The sequence below is a fragment of the Gallinula chloropus genome, assembly GCF_964237585.1.
Source record: "Gallinula chloropus genome assembly, chromosome: 18".
NCBI classification, from domain to species: Eukaryota; Metazoa; Chordata; class Aves; order Gruiformes; family Rallidae; genus Gallinula; species Gallinula chloropus.
In genome coordinates, this window is record NC_140103.1 from 2,191,684 (window position 1) to 2,206,611 (window position 14,928).

The following is a 14,928-nucleotide window of genomic DNA, read 5'->3' on the forward strand; positions in this document are numbered from 1 at the left end:
GCAGAGATTTCACCCAACTCTTCAGCCTCCTGTATCAAACCATCTCTTCTCTTGCTGTGCCACTTCGTACGGATCAAACCAGACCTGCCAGCTGGAACCCCACGCTCCATCACACGGGTGCGTCCCGGAGAACAAAGGTTTCCTTGCAGCTGAGGCACTCACTGCACTTCTCATGCTGGAGGGGTCTTAGTGCTGAACACCTCAGCAGTTCATCCAGGTTTGTTCATGCAGCTAGGTAGCTCAAGGAGCAGAGCTGGAGCCATGGCTGCTGCTCTTCTGTCCCAGCCTGGGCAGGGACTGCAGACAGCACAGCCTAAATATTTTCCAACCACATTACAAGGCTGAGACAGCAACTCTCCAGGTGTTTCCCCTCCACCCTGGCTCAATATAAACTGCAGTAAACAGTTTCTTGGATGAGCACAAGAGATCTGGATGACTTGGCCAATGGACTTCAAGTTAACAAGCCAGAGATGTCGGGGCCTTCCCTTCATTCAATCCCCTGGATGGCAGAGAAACCCCGTCACCAGCAAGCAGCAGAACCGGGGCTCTGCGGGCAGGAGTGGGGGCTGGTTAAACCCCCTCAGTGGGGCTGGGACTGGCCCTCTTCCAGTCTGGTCTTCTACCTCCAGAATTGGAAATCCAACATTTCAGACTCAGCCCATGAATACCATGGGCCATAATCCCCCCACCCCAGCCCCAGCGTGCAGCTTTCTGCTCCCTCCTGAGGCTCCAGCTCGGGCACTGCTGGTGGCTGCTCAGAACTGGCTCCAGTGACCACCCAGATTCACTTCAGCAGTGGGAAGGCCACTGGTAAAGGATGTCGATGAACAGAGCTCAGCCAACCATGCACGGGGCCTTCTGCCTCTCCTCTTCCCTGAAGAACTCAGCAAGCACAGCCCAGCTGGCTGGGGTCTGTCTGGAAGTCAGCTCAGCAGACGAACTTAGAGAAGTCGAGGAGCTTCTTACTGGCAGGAATAAGGTCCATGGACTTCAGCTAAAATGAGGTTTCTCTGTTCTCAAACAGCATTTAATGCCACAATTATGAGCCAGAAGTGTCATTATGGTTTGGAGATGCTGATAACATTGAAGCTGCACAGATTAAGGTTAGGAGAGGCACTCTGAGGGCTTCAGGTCTTGAGGGACACTTCGACAGGACTACAGGGGTGAGTGAAGGAAGATCTGCCAGCACAGCTTGGCCAGGGCTTTCCAAAGGTCACCTGGAGTCCACTGTGGTTCTGCTGGAAGAAGCTGCTACCAAACTGGCTGGTGGTGCTTGCAGAGCTCTGTGGCCTCTGCGCCTAATGAGTATCGATCCTCGCTGCACAAAGGCTGCTGCACAGCCTGTGCTACTGTCAGTGCTCAGGAATCAATGTGTATGCACAGCACAGCTCCAGATGGGGCTGATAAAACAGCCTGACACGGCCCCCACGGCTGCCTTCTGAAGGAGAGGCAGTTATGCCAACTCTTCTGACACCACACTGATGAGAAGATGCCTTCATTCCATGTCCGAGCTGGGATGTGGGGAGCTCTTGTCAGTCAGCCACATTCCCTGGGTTTGCATTACCTTTAAAGGTCTTCCTTTCAGCCCCACCGTGTTCATCTCCCATAGAGTCACTTCAGAAACGTAGGATGAATAAATGAGCACTAGAGAAACAATCTATCTGTGCCAGGAAAACCAGGGGGCCCTGGGTCTGTGACCTACTGCCTTCCATTTCAGCACCACAAAGAGTGGAGTGTATTCCTGTGCAGCCCAGCATGGGGCCTGGGACCTGATCCCTGCGGCACTCTGCACAGCAGGACCTCCACTCTCCTGGGGAGCACCCTGCCTCCTCACTGCTCTCACCTCTGGGGTTACAGAGAGGGGGACCCAGGCGTGCCCTGGGCGTGAGCAGAGGCAGGAGACTCTGTTACAGGAGGAGATTAGGGCCTGGTCCAAGTCTGGGAGATGGTGCGGGGTTGACTATGGGATGGGATGAGAGCCTGGGCATGGAGAGGCAAAGCAGTGACGAGATGGTAGCGCGGGACAGAGGCACGGCTGCCAGCGCCTTCGTGTCTCTGCCACCTACCGCCCTGCGGCTGTCGCATGCCAGCGTGCCAGGCAACGCAGGAGCGCAGAGAACCAACACCGGTCTGTGTCCCCTTCCTTGGAAGGCCTCTGGCTCAGGCCAAGCCGGGAGCAAGAGCCAAGGTCCATCCCCACACGCAACAGGGCCGGCACTGATGGGGCAGCCCAAAGCCAGCGTGCCGGTCCCTCCTGCCACAGCGCTTCCCACCAGCCAATGTCCACGGGCTGACCCCACCCGGCCACTTCAGCGCCCCAAACCAGCAGAGCCCCCAACTCACCTGTTTGTGCATCGTGCGCTGCTTCATCTCAGGGCTGTCGCCCTTGGAAGAGGAGGACTGCTGCCGGAGACGAGCCCCGCTGCCGGGCCAGTCCGGCGAGGAGGACATCATGCTGCCGCTGGCGGGTCGCTGGTACTGAACCGTGTTCAGCAGGGAGGGCGGCGTCCGGCCCCGGGTGACAGGCGGGGGCGGCGGGGGCGGCTGGTCTATCCGCCTCTGCGGTCCGGCGCTGTTCTGCCGTGGCATGGTGGGCTGGCCGCCCTTCTCCGTCAGCGAGAGCTGCCGGCGGGCCAGCTCTCCCGTCCGGCGGGTGAAGTCCTCGCTGGCGGCGGGGGCGGCGAAGCCGTGCTTGTTGGCCGTCAGCTCCTCGCTGTTGCTGTGGGAGCTGAGCGAGCTGTGGCACTCGGAGCCGGAGTCGCCCAGGCCGCGGGGGGAGAGCGGCAGCCCGGCAGCCATCTGGTAGACGGGGTTCTGGAAGGAGAGGGGTGCCAGGAGCTGGGGCCGGCCCGGCGCGCTCTCGCCGCTCGGCGTGGTGGGGGTCTGGCCCACCCGGCGCACGGTGGCCATGCCCGTCACGCTGTTCTGCTGAGTCCGTGTGGTCCATACGCCCTGCAACTGCCCGAGGGACGACTGACTGTCATTGAGGGAGTCAGCCGTGCCGGGCGCGTTGGCCCCACTGTCCAAGAGCCGATTGTCCTGCAAGTCCACCATGGACAAACTCTTGCTGCCATTAGACATCTGCACGTCGGGCTCATTGGCCTCTGAGTAACTGGAGCTTCGGGCAGGCGAGGGCTGGGCCCCAGCAGACCTTGTGACAAAAAACAAGTCCTTGTTTTCAGGGGTTGGAGATGGTAACCGTGTGAAATCTATCAGACTGCGGGGAAGTCAGTGCGTAAGGAAGAGGAGAGGAAAACAAAACAAAAAAGAAGAGTTGTGAATGCTGCAGGAGAACCAAATCACTCAGAAGAAATCAGCGAGGCGCAGCATGGGGTGGGGATGTCACCCAGCCCCTGCGGCAGGGTGGGCCTGGGGAGGGGCTGTGCCAGGGCAGCGGGGAGGGCGGAAGGGTGCAGGGGAGCCCCGGGCCAGCCTTGCAGGAGCAGGCAGGGGAGCTGGGGAGTGCGTGTGTGTGGTGAGAGCATCGCAGGCACCTCGGGGGCTCTGCCTGCCTGGCTGGATCTGCTCATCACCCTGACAGCACGGGTTGTGCCTTGGGCTTCCCACTGGCTGGATTCCACACCACCGTCATGCGCCCTGCTCTGTACCCAGGCAGCACGCTGCCTGCCCCTTGTACAGCAGGGACCCCCCCCGATCCACGCTGGGCCTCCACAGGTCAGATGGAGAGCTCTGAGAGCAGGGCTAAAGCCTACAACCGCAGGCTGCCCACCCACTCCTCCTGCCGTAGCACACCCTCGCGCAGTATTGATTGCTCGGGGACAGGAAGAAAGAGCTTTGCAGTAGCTTAATGTGAGTACACTGCTGATCAAAGATGGTGCATTGTAAGCAAGTATTTGGGTGCAAGCATATTGTCAGAGAGCCTCCACAGCATTAGATTTAAATAATTGTACCTCACGCTGAGAAGCATTAGAGATGAAAGCTCTGATTAGAGCGAGTCCAGCCCCATTGCTGCCTTTCATTCCTAATTAAACTGTTAAATATTATGTAGTTTCCCCTTACATACTATTTTACTAGCACAGTCTTTCAATTTGTGTGGGCTCCATTTCATTTTCCACAAACAGAAACATTATAGGTCTGCAGCGGAGTCATCTTCCCCATGAATGGAACCCTGTACATAATTAGGCCAAAAAGCACGTTGGGTGACTGCATCCATGAATCACTGCTCGCCATTAAGAACACACAGCACTCCCAAAACTGGACAGAGTAGGCTGGAATTCATTGTTAGGCCTCTAAAGCTTAGTTAGAAATATGTCCAGATTTGGATCTCAGTGAATTCAGCACATACCCTACATCTTACAAAGATGGGCAAGGCCAACCCTATAAATCCCGTGTACTCTGAGACCTGATGAACCTAACAGCGATACCCATCATGCTGAGGTTGGCACAAACAGGCCCTCACAGGATGAGCATTTTGCTTCTGCAGCCACATCTCTACAGCTGAGACCAGAACTGCCAAGTTCTCCATTTCCCAGACCACACCCCCAGTTCTGGCTCTCAAGGCACCCGGGATGGGGCCATGTCCCTGCGCTGCCGCCACGGCTTTGTCTGTCTTCAGGGCCGAGCTACAGTCAGCATCATTTCTCCATCGGAAGGTCGAGTCAATGGATCAGCCAGCTCCACGCTACTCCCTGTCCTGCCTGTGCCTGCAGGTGCCCAGGTTTTGGGAGTAAATGGATATTCAGTATTTCCCTGGCCCCTTTGAGGCTCTTACCCAGATAAGTCATTCTCGATCACCATTTTCTGCAGCCCTGCAGAGATGCTGTTGCCAGCACTGGGTGTGGACGCGGCGTGATCGGCCGTGACCGAGACCTGCACGCAGGCTGGGTTACTGAGAGCAGAGTTGACATCCCTCAGGATCCGAGGCAGAGGCCCGAGCTTGGTTGCAGTGCCCTGGGCAGAAGAGAGAGCAGAGTTACTCCCCACATCTTCTACTTTCACTGGAGAACTGTGGGCTCTGCCAGCTGCTGGACAGTCTCTTCAGTGAATCCCATTCACAACATTCATTTTCTCCATCATTTACCCCCATTGCTGAGGCTATGGAATGTCCCAGGACAAGTGCCTTTAGGATCCATTAGTGGGGCAGAGAAAGCAAGTGTGATTAGCAAAGTTCAGACAGGGATGAAGCCAGCTAGAGCCAGGCCTGGGCCAGGGCTCTGAACAAAAATCCTTTTAATTAAAAAGAAACCTTTTGAATCTGCTGGGACAGGCAAAATCCTGCTGTTCAGGGGCTCTGCCTTCTCATACCTCCTACCCCTGCATCTTCACCCCCCAAAAAATAAACAGCAGAGGAGGGGGAAGAGCTAGATTCACCTGCCCCAAAGAAGGATGTACAGAACAAGCTACTCCTGCAGCACAGTGAGGGCTGAGCACGTGCTCAGGGTGAGTAACAGTTGCGCTGCGCACAACTAGACCTAAGGGACCTGCTGGCACGGGGAGGTGTGAGGTGTGGCACACCTTTGGGCTCCCCCCAAAGCCTGCCCCTGTGATCCTCCCCCTGGATACCTGCTCCAGCTGAGAAATGACTTCCCAGAGCAGTGAGTGCAAAGTGGACAGCTCCCGGCCCAGGTCAATGTAGCCCTCGAAGCCAGCCGTGTTCGAGATGGTTTCGGGGTTGGAAATCTCCAGGAGGAATCTCTGCATGTTAGTCCACTCGTGTTCCAGGAACTGATTCATGAAGGACATGTATTCCTCTTTGCTGCCAAACCTACAGGGACAGCAGAACGCATGTCAGCTCAGCCCTGCACACACAAGTGCAGGCAACAGGACAGGTGGGCACACGGGCAGGTGAGGATATGCCAGAGCCTTCCTCTGGCATCTGAACCCCTCAAAGCCTTCGGGATCCCCGGGATGCCAGTAGGCACCTGGTGCACCTCCCTGATCATGGAACCAGAATGAAATCCAGCCTAACCCAGCTAAGTCCTCACCAGTGGGGGATCTCCAGAGTGGAAGGGAAGGGGAAAGCTAGAGAAACAAAGCCGTTCTTGGCAGCGGAGTGTGCCTTACTGCTGGGTCAGGGCACAGCCTCCAGAAACAGGACCTGTCACTGGAAATAAAGACACTGTGATACCAAGCACCATCAACTGACTGCAGCCCACTGAATGGGGTGACAGGAACCCTGCTCTCTCCCAAGGGCTCTGAGGTTAACCCCAGCAGCGCCGGCTGCTCCTGCTCCAGCACAACCACTCCTGGGGAGCCAGGGCCAGTCTGTGTGTCCCCTCAAGCTTCCTGCAACCCCCTCCCACCCTCCAAGCACTCCCACTCACAGCTCGATGTCTTATTTAGAGCACAACAGGGAGGGTCTTGTGGTTCAACTGTACCAGCAGTGGCTGGTGCTGTGCCAGTGCCAGCAAGGCTCGGCCTGGCTGCGTGCCATCCGCAGGACAGCTCAGCTTGATCCCTTCGGCTTGACTAATGTCAGCTTAGTTAGAGTGCCTTTCCTGCAAAGCAGTGAAAAAATCTGAAACCCCTTTAGTTAGGGATTGGTCAGGAATATGGAGAATTTCTGTCATCTAGTGTAACACACTTGTATGTCTTCCAGCTGCGTGCGTGTGTGCGCACCCCTGACGGGGAGCGTGTGTACTGAGCTAGTTTCCAAGTCTAAGAAGCTTTAGATGGAAACGGTCCATTCACGTTTCGGGAAGCTCATCATTCTGTTATCAGAGCTCAGGATAAGGAGCTCAGAGCTGCAGCCAGTGGGAAGATTTTCAGAAATCTCTCGCTTTGTTTCCATCAAACCGACGGGCTTAAGTTAGAAATTGATAGTGTCCCTGTTCTCTTCTCATGCCTTCCCAGTTCAGCCAACAGCATTTTAACAGCAGGGAAGGTCCCAGAGCCCGGAGGGAAGGGCCAGCTCCTGTGCTAGGCACAGCACTGCTCTGGTGTGGGCTCAAGTCCCGCTGGTGCCTCCAGTGGGATGCGGGCACTGCCCCACCGTCACCAGACAAAGCACCAGGCTGTGCTGGGGCGTTCCCAACACCACCCAGCCTGCTCGTGGTCAGAACAGCCTGTTTTCCTGCTCATAAAACACATCCTGTTTTGGAAACTCAAATGATCTCCCTGACCCGGGAGCGAGGGAATGGGTCCCAGAGAGACGTGGGGGGAAAGCCAAAGGGGAACAAACAGGCTCTTTCCATGGAGGAAAGGAGCGGCCGGGGCGGGACTCCCCTCTCCAGACCTGCCCCATCCCTCCTGCACCCTGGCTTACTTGGCAAAGTTGGCGAGGTTCTGGGTGACCTTGGCAATGAGGGTCAAAGTGCGTGCGGTGCGGTCATCAGGGTACTCCTGCAGGAGACTGAACAGGGACGGGGACATGATGGCCGGACAGAGGAACCGGAGGAACAGGGAGGCACTGATCAGTCGCTCGCTGATGTCCGGGCGGCCTCGGTTGCTGCATTCTTGTCTCCATGAGGCAAAAACTTCTTTGAGCTCCCTTGGGAAGACACTGAAAGGACAGAAGGACATGTAGGGACAGCAAGTTCATGGCCAGGGTGTTCAAACCGCCACACAGCAGTCACTAAACACGGGGCCCATGTTTAAACACACCCCAACCCTCACCCTGCAGATCCAAGGCAGCACTGCTACCCACACCAGCCACGTCTTGTCCTTGCTTTTTGCTGAGTATCCATCATGAGACTCAAACTGCTCAGGAAAAAGCAAATCTGCTCTGTCAAATTGTAAGAGGAGCAGCTTTCATCTGACTAATGGTCCTGGTGGGGCTGGATGCCAGACCCCCAGGCAGCTGGGAAGGCAGAGGTATGAAATGACCCGTGCAAAGCAGCTCACAGCGAGGCAGCTGGCTGGGTCACGGGGAACTTCACCAGGAGAACTCAGCCACCAATGTGCAGAGTGTCTCCTGAAGAAACACAGCACCGTGGGGCCCTCCTGGCAGGAACGCCAGCAGTACTGGGGTCACCAGCACTACTGGTGCCTGGAGGGAGCTGCACACGTTGTAATACTCCTATTCAAGCACCTGGATGAAATCCCACTGTGACTAGTACAAACGCAGAGCCCCACTGGAGTTACTCCAGCCTTGTAGCTGCACAGACGTCAGCCTGGCTTTCCCGGATACCAGAATTCCCCAGGGCCCCGCAGCCGCTCGCTGCAGCAGCCCTTATCGCCAGAGGAGAACTTGCTGCCTGTTTGTGCTTGGCCCTCCCCAGCTCCCTGCTCCCACCTCATCCTGTTCCCAGCAGACATTATTTATTCAGCTGGCTACTCCCACCCTCGGGACTGGGTTGGCAGTGGGTCCCACCGCACTGCCACTGGTCCCTGGGGTCCCTGGCACACAGCTCCCCCCGCCGCCCCAGAGCCTGCCCCAGCCAGCAACTACTGTCCTTGTTTCTAAACCGGAGCTGTGTACCCACAGAGCTGGCTGGCACAAAGCAGACTGGGAAGGGGTCAGCCTCCATTTTAGGCCATAAATCTCCTTAACAAACAGCCATTCCAGAGGCCTGTTTCCCAGTGTTGCTGCAGGGACTCTCCAGGAGAAGCCAAATCAGCTGGCTTGGCACCCCTGCCCCCCTCCCAGGGACTAACTGCCCCACAGCTGAACCTCCTGAGAGCTGGGAAGAGAAGCCGTGTGAGCTGCGTGGCCCGAGACACCATCCACTGTCAGGCAGCAGCATGAACCAGGTGGGAGGCTCCAAAATGGCGGAGCACTCAGAGCCAACAATGCGGTCCTGCACGCTGCCCAGCACCAACAGGCCTCTGGGCGAACACAAGGGTGCTCTGGGTGAACACCAGGGTGCTCTGGGCGAATCACAGAATGTGTAAGCTTGGCAGGGACATCTTCACTAGGTCAGGTCACTCAGAGCCTCATCAAGCCTGACCTTGAATGTCCCCAGAGATTGGGTCTCCACCACCTCTCTGGGCAACCTGGGCCAGGGATCCACCACCCTCACATCCAAGGCTCAGATCCCGCTCTGTGTTGGCTCCATGCCTTCACACTCACCCTGTGCTTTACAAATAACATTAACCAGCATCTTTGGCTGGATGAATTCTCCCCTGTCTTTGGCTTGCTCCACACAATCGAACAAAGCCCTTTTACTTCACGGGATTTGCCCAGAAACAGGAGAATCCTTTAAGCAATTTAAGGCTTGAATGATCAGGACAGGTTGTCCTGTTACTGGAAAGTAACCCGGACACGTCCGCACCGGCTGCACACAGCCCGTGAGGACTGCCCACTGACACAGCCTGGGAGCCCAGAAGGCTTTCACTGTGTCCCAGTGCATAGAATGCAGTTAGCTGCCTTTCTGTGACAAACGGGCCCATAATTCATTACCCAACTTTCCAGTAACGAGCTTCCTTCCACATGCTGCAATTCTGCTTACACCGGAACTTTCCAGATGTCCAAATTATGTCATAATTATAACAATTTTCAGTTATTGTAAACCTCTTCCCTCTCCCTGACGCTCCCCAGCAGATGAGCCCCGCTCTGGCACTCGACTCCGAGCGCGACCGTTTGCTGTCAGGATACTCTGGCCAAGCCTCAACACTCAGCAACCCAATTAATCCCTCGAACCGCTGCGCACAAAGGACGGAGGGGGATCCACGCAGCAGCCGCTCGGCTGCCCCGGCCTCCCATGGAGGAGCAAACTCCCTGCCTCACCTCAGGTCGCCTTTCAAGCCTATTTTGTGAGTCACCTTTCAGTGCTGCTTTGGGTACTTTTAGGGAGACATTAATTCAAACAATATAACCCACTGGTGGGGAAAAGCAGCAAATCCCTCCTGGGAGAGCAGGTAAACACCATTTCTGTGTCGGAGTGATATTAATTGGCCCAGGGTAAGGTAGAGGATACCTGTAAGGAAATCCAACCTTTGCTTGTTTGCAGTAGGTAAGTGCAGTCTGAGTGGGCTTGTCCTCTCCCTAAGCAGCACCATGAAAAGCAATTCCCTCCTGGGGCTTGGGGGAGGGCACACTCAGTATCCTGAGACATTACATATGATGAGTTTTCAGACCTCACCACAACAGCTGGGATAGGAAAGAAAATGTGAAATCCTTATTATCCAAGACTTCCTTCCTCTGATATCATCCTTAGCTGATGCTCTGCCACAACAGAGTTGCTACTAAATTTATTAATAAAAACTAAGCCCAGGCTTTTAAGCAGGAAGCCTGCAAATCCAGCAGCGAGTCAAACCGGCCATTTTCTCATACAATCAGGACAAGAGCCTTTGGGTATGTCAGCAAGAAGCAGAAAGAAACTCTTCTAATTTCTCCATTTAAAAAGAGTCCCAAGCCCATTTTCCACCCCCCCTTTCAGGCAGCTTCCATAACAGCCTCACAGACTCTGGACTCTGCATCCCTGGGGCTGAGCAGCGGGTAACACCATGAACACAACCACACTTAGCAGCCACTGCCAGAGCACGACACAACAGCCTTATTCCCATCAATGCTGCACATTTGGGTCTGCCCCAACTAGTCCAGGCTGTGAGGCAAGGAGGCAATGGGGTCCCCACGGGATACCCACCAGTAGGAGTTGATGATTTTGCAGAAGGCCAGCTCGCAGCACATTTTCAGGTTGCTCTGGTGCTCAGGAAGGTCCGAAGATGAACACTTACTGGGATCCACCTCACAATTCTCATCTGATTCGTACAGTGCCTTGATGAATTCCCCTGTAAAACAGACAGTCAGTGATGGGTTTTGGAGATGTGAGAGTCACAGCCGTTAGGCAATTGTGTTCCTAAGCCCCAGTGCCCTCTGTCCTGTCACACTGGCTCAGTGAATCTGGGTGTGAGAGCAGGCAGTGGCAGCTCCCAGGACAGGCTGTGCCCCAGCCAGCCCTCAAGATCTCCAAGCAGACCCAGGAGCAGCCCATGCTGCCTTGGGAGCTCACCAACAGCACAGCACACCCCACAGAAAGGCACCCACGCTCCTCAGGAGCACGTTTCATCCCTCTTCCCCAGTTGGCAGCTCTGCCTCCATGGCTATGGGCTATTGCATCAGAGCTCCTCTGCCAAAACACCCGCTTCCCCAGCCTGCCCCAACCCACCATTACACCAGTGCCAGAGACGCTCCCCGGGGCTAATCCAGTAGGAAGTATGCTGGCAAGTTCTGTGGTTATTTGTAGGATGGCCTGCTACTGCAGACTGTGCCCTGGCGCTGACAAGCCAGAGTGATTCACAGGAGAAATAGGTAATTAAAGGAAAGAGACAATCTACTTGGTTTATTTTGAGCTGAACATCCCACCAAATTAAATGAAAATATTGCTCTGGGTGTCCCTGCACTCCTGTTCGCTGCCTGGCTGCTCCTCACCCTCACTGGGACTCACACTGTGGGGCTGCTTTGCCAGCCACAAGGTCTTGAGCCACCTCTCACACTGGGGTACCAGGGCATGGAGCCCTGTTGCCTGGGCTGCTTCACATTGCCTCCTCCATATCTGGCTGGGGATGGCAGCTCTCCATCCCAGCCAGCACACATCTGTGTCTGGGGACTAGGGGATGGGAATAAGAGGCAGTGTTTAGGTGGGGACCCAGGTGATGTTTGCTTTGATTCTCCTTTAATTCCAGTTGGCTCGCTCATCTCCTAAGTCCTGTGCCTCTCAGATTTTCCCATCCTCCTGGTTTTTGCCCACTGTAGTCTGCATTCCTCCCCTACTGCCAAAACAGGTTTCAATTACCCACTGGAGAGCCTCTCCGCTGTATTTCCAGCTCTGCCAGGATGCTCTGGGGCCTCTCCGCTCGCCTCCAGGTGATGCCCACTGCTATTATCCAGCCCTGTGACTTGCTCCTGCTTCACAGTTTAAAGGCAAGTGCCGTGCTGTATTGTGCTACCTTGTGACATGCAGATGATGAATCATCTCACTGATAAAAGGCCTACACAGAATCGGGGCCCCAACCGCGAGCGACAACCCCAGGCTCCTCCTGTCCTAGATGGGGCCGGCTCGCAGCACTCGCGCTGAGCCCCGGAAGGGGAACAGTTCCAACTCCTCTGCTGTCATTCATCTCCTGGCTTTTTCAGCAATTTCATGAGGTAATCTACGTACAGACTGGCCTTCAACCAGAGAGCATTACAAGGCAGAAATGAATAATATTCCTTTTCCTATTCCTGTGGGCTGCCTCTTGGTTTGACAGGATTTGCTCAGCGATCTCCCTTTCCCCGCCGTTGTGGTTATTATCTTAATGAAGTGTTTACAGTACTTTGCTCCTCACTGACGTTACACAAACCCATTAGCAGCAACCCAACACACTGAGAAATGTACAGCTCAAGAGAAACCCTGCTCATCCCACTGCCAGGATGTGGATCCAATCTAGGCTCTGAGGTTCAGATGTAACGCTTCAAAGGAAGCCTCTCCCCATCCTCGTGCTGTGCTGGCTGCACACAGCAGCACAGCGATTCCTTCCTGACCTGCCCAGAAGCAGAAGCTCTAATTATTTTCATTTGCATCAAGAGAAATATTTTTAGACCCATAAATATAGCCAGCACTTAAAAAAAAAACCCACCCCAAAACACCAGGAGGGTTCCCAGTGCCATCCGGGAGGCAACTCATCACTGTAACTGGGGAGATTTCATCTGACTCACTGGTGCTGCGAGGAACCGGGGGAGCATCTCTGGCGGGGGTGTGCAATCAGGGAAGGATTCAATCAGCCGCCGTGACACTGCCAGTGCCGAGACACAAGACTTGGCAGGCAGCAGAACGCCTTCAAATATCAACGTGTTATCTCCTCTGAAAGCCCATCAGAGCGCCAGCTCCGCGGTGACCTTCACCTGGGAGCAGGGAGCTGCCCGCTGCAGCCATGGCTGTGGCCTGGGCTTGGGTCACGCTGCCAGAGGAAGTCATGGCAGGTAAACACTGGTGTCTGCTGTACCATCAGGGCCCAGCTGATGGTCTCTACTGGGCAGAGCACCCCACAGCTTCAAGGAGGACCCCCCTGAGTGAGATGTGCCAACGCTCTGTACGTACCTAAGGCATCTTGCAAGTATTTCTGCCCCACCAGCTTCAGGTATTCTTCAATTGCTTTGGTGGCCAGTGTATTCTCCCTGAAAATGAGATGCTCATTCTCACCACAGCGATCAACTTCAGACATCATCAGGTCAGTCAAGAAATCCTGGAAAGCAAAGCCCATGGTGGGTCACCATGCACCGACAGACGCTTTGAACAGCACAGCGGGCAGCCTCCCCGTCTCCAGAGAGGTCTCCCCAACGTAAGGCACAAGAGGGAGCAGAGATGCTGCATCACTGCCAGCCTGGCCTCAATCCCGTCTCTCCAGCCTCACAGAGACAAGAGAAGGAAATCTCTGGGGAGCCACCACCTTTGCACCCCAACGTTTCATTCATTTCAGGCCTGTGCCACGTTCGCCCCTCCGTCGGTGCTGGATTGCGGTTGGGTCTCCTGTCAGCCCCATGTTTTGTGAGCACAACCTTTTCTCTGCTGTTAACCTGGCTGCATTTGGTGTCCAGCTGCACTGGTGACATGAGAGGAGGAGCACACTGAGACGTCCTGAGCTATGCCTGCAGGTAAGGGCTGAGAATCCAGCCTGCAACACGCACCAAGATGCTCAGACGTTCCTTAGTACTCATGGGAAGAAACCCCAGCACCACAGCACGTATTTTTGGGGGCATATTTTTGGTCTGATGTGCACACGACCAACTACTGTGTGATTTTATAATCCCCTGTGCTGCAGAGCGATGGAAGGGGCGAGCAGGAGCAGACCCTGTGCATCAGCCTGGGCTACCAAGCCGTGGCTTCTCATGGAACACCAGCACTCCAGAGAGAGTCCGTGTCTGCTCCCCGTGCATTCTGCCGACAATCCACTGTGTGGTGTGGTACCCGGCGTGCCTGGTGAACACTACTGCAGGAGCGATGCCATCAGGGGTTTAATGCGAACACGTATTCGGGTTCTGCTCCCTGTGCTGCTAAGGAGGGAGCACCTCTGCGTCCCTGCCAGCTCCTTACTGTGCTGGGTGCCCAAAGGGTCACCCTCCTCCCACCCAGCACCAATCCACCCGGACCCCAGTGACAAAGGGGAACAGGCTGCCAGCACCATGTAACTCACATGCATGAAACCCCTCCCTGCTTTCCTGTGCAGGAGACAGCACAGCACCGACACAGAGATTCTCTCCCACAGCGAAGGGCACCTCTCACACTGCCTTCCCCCAAACCAAAGTCATCTGCTCAGCAATAACCTTCCACTAAGCAACTCTCCTTCATTTGATGTGACCGCACCAGATGTGACCTGGCAGGGACAGCAGGACCCCCCAGAGCTCCTGCACAGGGACCCAAGTCCCTGCCATCCCCACACCACTCCGGGAGCTCCCTGAGGCCCGTGGCCCAGCCTGGACTCAGAGGGGGACTCGCAGGTCCCATTCCCTGCCAGCTGCTCTCCATGAGATTTGCAGAGGAGACACTGAGCTCCGTTCCGCTTCTCACATGGATGCCTCAGCCTCCAATCAAGGTTCCACAAACAGCTCCCCCTGAACCCAACAGATCCAAATCGTTTAATCCACAGGCCCTTCATTCTGCCCCACCAAAGACAATCCAGGCGGTGGGCAGGTACCTCACCCACGTAGGGACAGGGGAGGAAGGCTGGTGTCTCTGCAGCACCCTCCTTCCCACAAGACAGCAGCTGGGACCAACACACTGCTGTGACCTTCTTAAGAGAGCCTCCAACAAGGTCAAAGAAGGAGCTTTGGGGGTAAAACAAAAAAAATCCCTTCTATTATTTCAGGATCGCGTTCCTCATCCTGCTACGTCTGCAACACGCCGGCAGCTGCAGAGGCAGAAATCCCTCCTGGAAGCAAAGCACATGCCTCCCCCACCCCGAGTTCCTCTCATTCTGCCCCTTTTATCAGTCAAGTTGGAATGAAACTCTAAACCCCTACTCAAATCCCACTAGCTGCTATCTGGGTAACTCTATCACCTTTATCTTCCTGGGGCTCTCCCGGGGTCTGTTTCAATTCCAAGCCACAGC

At 55.4% G+C, this 14,928-nt stretch overlaps 1 protein-coding gene across 2 annotated transcripts in view; it reads right to left on the reverse strand.

The window, feature by feature from the left end:
- The window catches only part of DAB2IP (DAB2 interacting protein), a 44,992-nt gene that overhangs the window by 7,354 nt on the left and 22,710 nt on the right, over positions 1–14,928 (reverse strand). The window contains exons 5-10 of one of the 2 annotated variants that reach the window (XM_084272648.1): positions 12,921–13,065; positions 10,488–10,632; positions 7,226–7,462; positions 5,524–5,725; positions 4,733–4,911; positions 2,344–3,151 (exon numbers count right to left, since the gene is read on the reverse strand). In XM_084272648.1, coding sequence (XP_084128774.1) covers positions 2,344–3,151; positions 4,733–4,911; positions 5,524–5,725; positions 7,226–7,462; positions 10,488–10,632; positions 12,921–13,065 — 1,716 coding nt within the window. Of the gene's footprint in view, positions 1–2,343; positions 3,218–4,732; positions 4,912–5,523; positions 5,726–7,225; positions 7,463–10,487; positions 10,633–12,920; positions 13,066–14,928 lie in introns of both variants that reach the window. The other variant, XM_084272647.1, reaches the window with a different exon arrangement.